The 11542-nt window shown below is 42.2% G+C and overlaps 1 protein-coding gene across 2 annotated transcripts in view; it reads left to right on the forward strand.

Moving 5' to 3' along the window:
- The window catches only part of LOC117431622 (calpain-15-like), a 56823-nt gene extending 45444 nt beyond the window's left edge, over positions 1–11379 (forward strand). For both annotated transcript variants that reach the window (XM_034052743.3, XM_034052742.3), the window contains exons 8-12: positions 2662–2823; positions 3317–3546; positions 6117–6280; positions 6707–6885; positions 7342–11379. In XM_034052743.3, coding sequence (XP_033908634.2) covers positions 2662–2823; positions 3317–3546; positions 6117–6280; positions 6707–6885; positions 7342–7519 — 913 coding nt within the window. In that variant the 3' untranslated portion in view covers positions 7520–11379. The remainder of the gene's footprint in view (positions 1–2661; positions 2824–3316; positions 3547–6116; positions 6281–6706; positions 6886–7341) is intronic.
- Positions 11380–11542: the final 163 nt, after the last annotated feature.

The raw sequence follows: 11542 nt of genomic DNA on the forward strand, positions 1-11542 counted from the left end.
TGTACGGTACCGAGGTCACCAACCCATTCCGTTTCTGACACTGTACCGTAACGACCCAGTGCTAAAGTCACCGACCCGGTACAGTTCCGACCCGGTGCTAAAGTCACTGAACCGACCCAGTACTGTACCGACACTTACTTCCACATCCCCATAAAACCAGCTCACAGGAAGTACCTGCAGACGCTCACACAGAACTTGTCACGGCCACCTTCAACGGTTGGGCCTTATAATGAATCATGCGAATATCCAGCTCACACCTTCTCAGACAGCCTCATATCTAAGAGTGTGCTTGGACTCCATGCTGTCCACTCTGTCGGACGACAGACTGCAGAGAATAGCTGCCTGTTAAGAGCTCTTTCAGCTCAACAGAGCGGTCACAGTAGTAACATTCCAGAAACTTCTGGGCTTGATGGCAGCAGCTTCCCAGACTATTCCATTGGATGTCCTGAACATGGCCTCGTTCAACAGCAGGGTTCTCAGCACCTCAGAGTGGAGGCTTCACCCCGAGGTGATGAGCCTCATTTGGGAGAGGTACGGGAGAGCAGAGATAGGTCTCTTTGCCTCTCAGGCATCAACCCACTGTCCCCTCTGGTTCTCCATAAGAGGAGGCAAGAACCCAATGGCAATATATGCCTTGGCACACCAGTGGCCGAGGCAACTGTTATACGCCTTCCCACCGCTCGCCCTGCTCCGGCGGTGTCTGGAGAAAAGTATTTGATAGCCATTTCAGCTTGCCGTGTCAAAATTGACTCGGTCTCCCCAGGAGCTCACTTCCTGGTAGGGCAATTTTTGAAAAGGGCTCGGTGGCTTCAACCGCCTATGAAGGATGTTCCTTGCTAGAGGTTAAACATGGTGCTCCATTTGAACCCATACATTCAGCTGAGCTGAAATATGTATCACTTAAAGTGGCTTTCTTGCTCACTATCACCTCCGCTAAGCGGGTGAAAGAGATGCAGGCATTCTCCATTGCAAAAGCCTACCTAATATTTACAGAGGCCAGGACAAAGGTTACGCCTGTACTAATCCTGCCTTTTTGCCGAAAATGATCTCGGCATTCCATGTCAAACAGTCTGTGGAATTGGAGGCTTTCCATCCACCTCCTTTCCACACTCTGCCCAATTCTGGCCGTGGCGCACTATGTTGACAGGATGAAAAGTTGAACAATTTGTTGTCTGCTATGGGGTGAAGTCCCATGGTCAAGCCCTGTCTAAGCAGAGGCTGTCCACATGGATACCAGATACGGTCAGTATTGCATGAGAGCTGGCCAGCTTGCCCTCTCCAGAAAAGCTCACTGCCCATTCCACCAGGGGCATGGCAACTTTGTGGGCTTTATTCCAGGGTGCATCTGCCAAGCAAATTTGCAATGCAGTGTGTGGGCTACTCCCCCTACCTTTTACTAGGTTCTACAGTCTTAACGTCGTGGATCCTGAAAACCCAACTTTTTTGCAACTAAAGTGTCAAGGGTGGCTTCTCAGTCGAATAGAGGGGAGTTTCTCCCTCATTTTTTTAGCCCCAGCTACTTAAGTTGTTCTGCAATCTTGCCCTTGTGAAGGCTTTGGTACACTTACCCATAGGTAATTGTTATATTTCATACTTGAAAGGGTCTGTGACCGCAGTGCTCTTGTGCCCTCGGGGGCGGGCCATGACTGCGTCACAGGCTCCATGAGCAGCTTTGATTTATCTTATTCAGGTTTCGGGTCTTTAGGCAGTAAACACCCCTACGGTAATGGTTACATTTCTATTTCAGGGAAACAGGTTTATAATAATAACCTAACTTTAGGGATATTACTTGTGCAAACATGTTTGTTTTCTTTAGCTTTCAATGATTCACTTGAAAGGCTATAAATGTGTGTGTTTCTTTTGTTAAGTACTGGGAGATGTATTTGCAGTAGGCGTTGTATAGGTTTAGTAGATTGTTGCTGTTTATCTAATTAATGTTTTATGCAGGGGTGAGCTTCATCTCCTAGCAACCCTTACCCTTTGCCTTCTCCCTGTCTGATAACTTGTATTGCCCTCTAGTGGTGTTGGAAAGCCAGTGCAGCATTGCCAGTTAAGTGTAATACAAGAATATTAGGGCATTGATACATTTCATGTAAAAGATCTATCTGTAAAGTACAGTAATAATAATATTATTATTATTATTTTCTTAGCAGACGCCCTTATCCAGGGCGACTTACAATTGTTACAAGATATCACATTATTTTTACATACAATTACATTATTTTTTACATACAATTACCCATTTATACAGTTGGGTTTTTACTGGGGCAATCCGGTCAAGAGTCCAGAGCCCTAACCACTACTCCACACTGCTGCCCTGTACAGGTGCAATCAGCAACCAATTCCCTAATCACATTTAACAACAATCGATTCATTGAGAACAATTTACTATTCAAAAGCATGTAGCAAAAAAAAGTGGAGTCTCTTCACAAAAGCTTTCAAATACATAATGTATGCATTTAGAAAACTATAACTATGAAATATTATTAAAAAATAAAAAAAAAATATTCTATTTAGACATTTCTCATAACAAAACAAATACAGAATTCAGAAATTCTAAAAGAAACGTAATAAATCCAATGGTGAACGTTTGTCAATGGACACAATGCTCAGTGAATCTGCCTGTGTAGTTTGAGCGCTGACCCTCTCCCTCCCTCTCAGGTACTTTGACTCAGTGGATATCTGTAAGATCCACTCGGACTGGCAGGAAGTGCGGGTGCAGGGCTCGTTTCCTGCTCGAGCGAGTGGCCCTGTGACGGTGACCTCACTGACTGTGCTGGAACGCACTGATCTGGAGTTCGCTCTCTTCCAGGAGGGCAGCCGGTAAGGAACTGTAACCAAGAAGAACAACTGGCTGCTGTACAGCAATACTAAATGATACTATTATTTGACAGACTGTGTCTTCATGACTTGCAGTCAAAGTGTTTGTCATTGCATATGTTTCTTTAGCTTTACAATATTATTATCCAGAGCTGTGCTCAGTCCAAACAATAGAACACTGGCAGAAGCCGCTGGTTGGTGAGGAAAGAAGACCCTAAAGGGGCGGGGACAACTTCACTCAACAGATGAAATGACACAGGAGTGCAAGATAATTTGAAAGCCTGTTTTGCAAAAAGAGATTTCTTGAACCTAGTGTAGTCAATTAGTGATTGTCTAATTTAATTGATGATTTTAATAGGCCACACATACAATATATAGTGTTCTATAATTCATTCATAGAAGCTACAGTACCAATCCCTGTTCACATGTATGTGATAAGTTTGCCAGTGTGGGAGTGCTGTGTGAACCTGCTGGCTTCTCCTGTGCCCCTCTCCAGGCGCTCGGACACTGCTGACAGTCACCTCCTGGACCTGTGCATCATGGTCTTCCGTGCCTCCTTCAGCAGCGGCAACAAGCTCAGCCTGGGCCGGCTGCTGGCACACAGCAAGCGCGCCGTCAAGAAGTTCGTGGGCTGCGATGTGATGCTGGAGCCGGGGGAGTATGCCGTGGTTTGCTGTGCCTTCAACCACTGGCAAATGAACATCCCTGGAGCTGCCGTCACTCCGGGTGGGTACCTGGGCATAAGGAATAATGTAATGTGTATGTGTATGGAGAATGCTTATATGTATATACGTGTGTGTGTATACATATGGTTTCCATTGTGATCAGTTTATTGCACCTGAAGAAGTCTTTTTGTGCTGTGTTTTGCTATTCTCTTGTTCTATTTCCCACCACCTGCAAGACGGCCTGAGCAATCGTTTCATAGATTAAAAAAATAAAAATCAAGTACATCTCGGAGGTAGGGCCAGCTTGTTTTGAAGGGATCAAGACTTAGCTGCCCACCTCAAGAGAAGTAACCTGAATTTCAAACACAGACACTACAGTAAGGGAGAACAACACTACAGGTCGCTGTTTCCTATAATAATGAATGATGATTCTTTGTTAACTTTTCTTTGTGTCATGTAATAAACATATGCTCATTATTTATGTGGTCTAAGTATTTACCTTATTACGTTTTGTTACTGTATCAATCTTAAAAATAGTAGAACCGTGGGTATTTTACAAAACCCCCCAAAAAGTTCTAATGCTTAGTTTCTACGGGTTAAATATATGCATCTATAATCAGATAAGACTGTTACTGTAGGGCCAGCTTTCAAGGCCATGCAATGTTAAACCATCTCTGAACTGGTTAAAACGGACCATGGACCGGCATGGAGCTCTTCCTAATAAACTAAAACTTTGACAGCAGAATTCACTTCATAGTTCAACATACCAAAGATGATGATTTTGAACCACTAACTACTATTAAAATATACAGTACTGTGCAAAAGTTTTAGGCAGGTGTGAAAAAATGCTGTAAAGTAAGAATGCTTTCAAAAATAGACATGTTAATAGTTTATATTTATCAATTAACAAAATGCAAAGTGAGTGAACAGAAGAAAAATCTACATCAAATCTATATTTGGTGTGACCACCCTTTGCCTTCAAAACAGCATCAATTCTTCTAGGTACACTTGCACACAGTTTTTGAAGGAACTCGGCAGGTAGATTGGCCCAAACATCTTGGAGAACTAACCACAGTTCTTCTGTGGATTTAGGCAGCCTCAGTTGCTTCTCTCTCTTCATGTAATCCCAGACAGACTCGATGATGTTGAGATCAGGGCTCTGTGGGGGCCATACCATCACTTCCAGGACTCCTTGTTCTTCTTTACGCTGAAGATAGTTCTTAATGACTTTCGCTGTATGTTTGGGGTCATTGTCATGCTGTAGAATAAATTTGGGGCCAATCAGATGCCTCCCTGATGGTATTGCATGATGGATAAGTATCTGCCTGTACTTCTCAGCATTGAGGAGACCATTAATTCTGACCAAATCCCCAACTCCATTTGCAGAAATGCAGCCCCAAACTTGCAAGGAACCTCCACCATGCTTCACTGTTGCCTGCAGACACTCATTCGTGTACCGCTCTCCAGCCCTTCGGCGAACAAACTGCCTTCTGCTACAGCCATATATTACAAATTTTGTCCAGAGCACCTGCTGCCATTTTTCTGCACCCCAGTTCCTGTGTTTTCGTGCATAGTTGAGTCGCTTGGCCTTGTTTCCACGTCGGAGGTATGGCTTTTTGGCCGCAAGTCTTCCACGAAGGCCACTTCTGACCAGACTTCTCCGGACAGTAGATGGGTGTACCAGGGTCCCACTGTTTTCTGCCAATTCTGAGCTGATGGCACTGCTGGACATCTTCCGATTGCGAAGGGAAGTAAGCGTGATGTGTCTTTCATCTGCTGCAGTAAGTTTCCTTGGCCAACCACTGCGTCTACGGTCCTCAACGTTGCCCCTTTCTTTGTGCTTCTTCAAAAGAGCTTGGACAGCACATCTGGAAACCCCTGTCTGCCTTGAAATTTCTGCCTGGGAGAGACCTTGCTGATGCAGTATAACTACCTTGTGTCTTGTTGTTGTGCTCAGTCTTGCCATGGTGTATGACTTTTGACAGTAAACTGTCTTCAGCAACCTCACCTTGTTAGCTGAGTTTGGCTGTTCCTCACCCAGTTTTATTCCTCCTACACAGCTGTTTCTGTTTCAGTTAATGATTGTGTTTCAACCTACATATTGAATTGATGATCATTAGCACCTGTTTGGTATAATTGTTTAATCATACACCTGACTATATGCCTACAAAATCCCTGACTTTGTGCAAGTGTACCTAGAAGAATTGATGCTGTTTTGAAGGCAAAGGGTGGTCACACCAAATATGGATTTAATTCAGATTTTTCTTTTGTTCACTCACTTTGCATTTAGTTAATTGATAAATATAATCTATTAACATGTCTATTTTTGAAAGCATTCTTACTTTACAGCATTTTTTCACACCTGCCTAAAACTTTTGCACAGTACTGTATATAGTTTTACATGCTAAACAAGGTCTGTTTACACCTTAACAATTTTATTCAGATCTGTCCATATATATATATATATATATATATATATATATATATATATATATAATATATCTAGTTGTAAGTCCTTAATTTTCTCCCTGTTTGAAGTCACACACGTTTTTAAATGTTAGTAAAAGAAAGACAGAGACACAACAGGCTGTACAGGTTTTGTCTGACCCCGTTTTCCCCCTGTGCCTGCAGTATCGAGTCCCACCAGCAGTGGGCGCCCCAACCCAGAGTTCCCGGGGTATATCCTGGCAATCTACAGCTCGCGGCAGGTGATGGTGGAGCAGAGTGAAGCCCCTCCCACCACCCTGGCCGATGCCATCATCCTGCTGACAGAGAACAAGGGGGAGCGGCACGAGGTACGTATCCAAAATTCAGTTTTGATTTGAAGCCTATTCTTTTCCAAACTGAGACAAACGAAGAACCCAACCAACAGTTCCCCATTCATAAATAGCAAACATTTACAAGCAAAAATGTGCACATCGTATCTTTTCACTTGTGCATAACTTTATTACTTATAAACATGCATCTGCTGCAGTTCGAAAATATTTAATATATAATACAAGGATGGAAATAATTGCATAGCATTTTTACCCATTCCAGGTTTTACTACGAACTTGATTAGCCATAGTGTATAGGTGACAAGCTGAGGTTTGTCTTATTAAACTAATCAGGAATGGATAAAACTGCAATGCAATGGAAGTCGTATTCCCATCCCTGTAATAGTTATCGGGTAATATTATTACCGCTATTTTGTGGTTCTCTAACCTTTTGGCGTTTTGCAGGGTCGGGAGGGTATGACCTGTTACTACCTGACGCACGGCTGGGCGGGTCTGATCGTGGTGGTGGAGAACAGACACCCCAAATACTACCTGCATGTGTCGTGTGACTGCACTGACAGCTTCAACGTGGTCTCCACGCGGGGCAGCCTGAAGACCATTGACAGCGTCCCGCCACTCAACAGGTAACACAGCACACACTGCTGCGGAGACTGACTGCCATTATAATAATGATCAGTTTCAGAGTCAGTATTAGGGGACGACTCTCTGTCTCGTTATTGAGAGTAGGGAATATGGAGTCCTGTACATGTGCTGTGTGATCTACTTTTTTTATGATAAGAACGTACGAATGAGAGGAGGCCATCCGGCCCATCAGTGCTCGTCCGGTTCCTAGTAGCTGAACTGAGCTTTGAAATCGCCTATTCATTTCCATCTGCAGTAGACAGTCCAAAATCAAACCGGTTTCAATTGGCATCCCAATTATTCAGCATCACTATAGCTAGTTAACCCATTCCATACCCTGACCTACTACTGAAAACCCTAATTTTGTAATTATTAAGGGGATATGTGTTACTAAATACTTGTTTCTTTTGATTCCAGTGTAGCTCCAATTGACTCTCTCTCTCTGTCTCCTCCTGCAGACAGGTACTTGTAATGCTGTCCCAACTGGAAGGGAATGCCGGCTTCTCTATCACGCACAGACTGGCTCACAGGAAAGCAGCACAGGCCTGTCTGGGGGATTGGACTCCAACCAAGGGCACACACAGCCCCCAGCTCACCTTGGACATTGCAGGACTGCACAGGCCCCGGCCGCTATGACAGAGGGACAGGCCTCGCGCGCACAGGGGCAACAAAAACAAGAAAACACACGCTGTGCCAGGAGAGGACATACTTTTATAGCAGGAAGCTACAGACGGAAAACAGCAATTTTTAACCCTGCCAAATATTTTTTTTGGTCCCCTTTTTTTCACTGCACATTTTTCCGTGCTGTTTTCAGAGAGACACATGAGTTTACTCCAGCCATTTACAGGATTTGGAAGTACAGCTGCTTAGAATTTAAAGGAGAGTTAAAAAGGGAGAGGTATACTATAGCTGTCGGTACTGGGGCAACACAAGTCTTTTTTTATGTGGGATCCTATCCTTATTTGTAATGAGTCTTTTAAACTAAGGTGGCATGGTGTAGAGATTATAATGGTAATTGGCAATGGGGTCTTCAAAGTTCACAAACCAAACTGGGTTATATTTGGTTCAATACCACAATGCTTTTTGAACCAGCAATACAATACCAGTACCTGTGTGCTAATTTCGTGTTTTTAAAAACTGAATTTAAAGAATGGAAACCTTTATCTGTTTTTGTTTTTTATTGTGCTGATAACTCTTTTAGTTATTTTTTTACATACTTAAGTTCTTCATGTAGTGCGGAAAAGATGTGAAAGGCTCACGGAGACTGTCGGTGGTTCTGGATCAGGTGGAGTTTGTTTTGTCTTGTATACTACACTAGCTGGAGGCTGAGAATCATTATTATTTGTTAAAGCCACAGATCTGTTAAAGGAAACGCAATGTCAGGTACAGGTTACCAGATAGTATGGATTTTCATTCTTGTTTTGATCTCTTGAGGGTAGTTTTTATTATAATTATTATTGCTTTTAGAACATTTGTGCACTGGGGCAAAAGCCATGTAGCACTCAGCCCTAAATTATGAAGTATACACACATTAATATAGAATTAAAGAGAGTATTAGCCCAATGTCTTCTGTGTTATACAGTAACTATAACACAAAACACACTAATACAGGCACAGGGAGTTACAGGAAAGCTATAACCATCGGTGTGTATACTGTAGTAATATTGACTGGAGTTGAGGTTTAAAATGGAAAACCGTTGCCCAAACTATAAGGTGAAAACTGAAGCCAATATCTATTTTATTAAACTCTAATTAAAGATTATTTATCTGGAGAAATCTGTGATGCAGTGGCTGGTCAACCAGTTTGCTTATTGTGTCATCAGAGGGCACTATTGAGCTAATATAGTTGAGTTTTTGGAAGTGGCAAAAACTTTTTTTTTGCTACCTGACCCCTCATTAGGCAATCGGCAATGCAACTTTCAAACTTCAGTGACATATTTTAATAACCTTAATAACCCATTATCTACAACAAACAGGTGACATTATTTACCATTTGTATATCATTTACCAGTCTGCATATTTTTGAGGCACCAGACACAGAAGGCGGCATTAGTTGAAATGTGTGACTAACTCCGAATTTTGGATTGATCGCTGAACTTATGGATAATGACTAATCGCTGGCATTGGTTGCACGGCACGGCAGCTTCTAGCCACTGTAAATCTTGAAGTATTGAAAGTATGCCTTTCAGGGGGGCAGCATTCTGGAAGTAATGTATTGTAGCACTGAGCTCAAAGCTGTATACAGCAGGGTTTTAAAAGACGGCTGGGTGAGTCATGCTTGGTTTGTGACATTCAGAAACGCAGCCCCGGTTTAGTCCAGTACGCAGGATCAGTGAGTCACAGTGTACGGAGACGGGCTGAGGGATTCTTGGTGTGCTGAATGAATCTGTCAGGTCACCTGCTCAGTCGATGCAGGTGTGTATAATTGTACTGTACATTTTTAGTTTGTTTTAGCCGTTTATTTAAATGTAGAACTCGTGGAAGGTGATGGACAATGGTTTTAAATGTAAACGCTAGCGTCTTGAGCCAGATTTGAACCCAGGTCTCCAGAGAGACAACGCCATCTAGCCCTCTAATGGAATGTATTGTCTTGTGGCACTGTCTGAGCTGCATAGCACTGTCACAGACTATCCAGACCTGGACTCTTCTGGATGAGCAGCACTGTAGAAAGACTCCATTGTCTAGCAGTTTTACCTTAAGCATTACAGAACATACTGTGACCTTTATGTTGACAGTGACACTGACTGGTACAGGCAGGCACCATGAGAGCTTCCCCCTCCCATCTCTGAGAGAGAGAGAGAGAGCGAGAGAGAGAGCGAGCGAGCGAGAGAGCACACCTCTGTCCACACATTAATTCCTGGTCTCCTCTCAAGCAGAGACTGACAATTATGAGGGTTGCAGTTTGTGATTCAGATTACACTGATGTGCAAGGGGGCTCAACTGATACTACCAAACCTGCTGACTGGAATATTTCTTTCTAAACACAATTACATTTGATATTTGTATCCACATTACTCGAGTGGGTAGTAAAAGTGTGTCTGGCTGTTGGCTCCCTACCCATGTACCCCTGTACATTCCTGTCATCAGTGTTGGTAATTACTTGAAATTAGGGTATGGGGGTAGGCCAGCAGTAGTTCATCAAAACAGAAAGCTGTTGTTCTACAGTATTGATTGAGTTTCTTTATTGCCTGCTGTCTGTTTGTTGAAAGACTGCTTGAGGCTATCTGTCTGTCTTTGTGCTGTGTTTGTAGGTGTTCACATTACAAAGTCATTATTGTAATTCAACTTTTGCAGTCTGTCTCTGTAGATACGTCAATTGGCCACAGTGACTGAACTAATCTATCTCACCTAACCAGTCTGAAGATCTCATCTCTTTCCAATAAAAACGGGGGCTGGCTACCAGTGGATACATCTGCAGTCTACAGCTCTGGCCAAAAGTTTTGCATTACCTAGAAGTTTAGGATTTGAAACCAAATTTAAAAAAAAAACAACTATATGAACATAATTTAGATTCAAAGAAACTACAAAATGACATAGCAGAAGTTTACCGGAAGCGATAATAGTAGTACTGTAGTTAATGTTAGATTTTGAAATGCCACATTTTTCAATTTATCAGTTTTTCCTCAAGTATATGGAAAACTGCAAAGCGGTATGTAATTCAATATGTTAACGTAACATTATTCAGCAGGTTTCATTCGACTTTAGGAAGCAACATTTGTTAATTCAATAGGGTGATGGAAAACTTTTGGCCATAGCTGTACAATCCAATCTTCAGCTGGTAAAAGGTGCCAGTGTGCATCGTGTTTGGTTTGATTCCCATTTGGATTCCCTTCATCTCCTTCTAATGGTACTCTTGCAGTCTAATAATTCCCTTTCTGAAGGTTCTGCCTACCTAGTATTCCGGGGTTTTACGCCACACATGGTTGCTTGTTGGACCAGACAGAGGTTTTTGGGGTAGTAATCCTAACTGGGGCCCCAATAGAGTCCCAATTGAAACCGGTTTGATTTTGGACTGTGTACTGCAAGTGGTAGATTACAAAAAGAATCTATTTTATAACAAGACGAAGCTTGCGCTGTGGCAGGCCTTGCCATATCTGTTTTGTAAACTAGGGAAAAGCAAAGGTGAAAGGAGCAGGGTTGTGTAGACCCCCCCCTTGTGGTGAATACAAGGGTTATTCCACAAAACTGGAAGAAAGGGACCTTTTTACAGAACAATCTGCTACTCTACAGGGAGATGTGTGGAACAGAAAATGAAAGCCATGTGGAGGATATTTTGAGTTACTGTGGTTATCTGTCAAACTGGGAGGTTTTTGTTTTTGTTTAGTTTAAAAAAAAAAAAAAAAAAAAAAAAAAAAGAACACTTTTGGGCAGGAATGTGATATGGAATATTTTATCAGTTTTAGATGAAAATCTATATATGTATAATATATGTATGTATGGGTAGTCTGCAATCTCAGGTTCCAATGGACCAAATAAAGTTTTGTTTTTTAATTAAACTCGTTTTGTTGTCTTTATAAACAAAACATATTCCAAACTTAATCTGAAAAAACAATTTAGCCTTTCCCTTTGCTTCAAAATAAGACCAAAAATACTGTATTAAATTGCAATGGGAAGCATACCATCATGCAGTTAAAACAATATCATGTTTCTTCTATCAGT

The sequence above is a fragment of the Acipenser ruthenus genome, chromosome 22 (assembly GCF_902713425.1).
Source record: "Acipenser ruthenus chromosome 22, fAciRut3.2 maternal haplotype, whole genome shotgun sequence".
Taxonomy (NCBI): Eukaryota; Metazoa; Chordata; class Actinopteri; order Acipenseriformes; family Acipenseridae; genus Acipenser; species Acipenser ruthenus.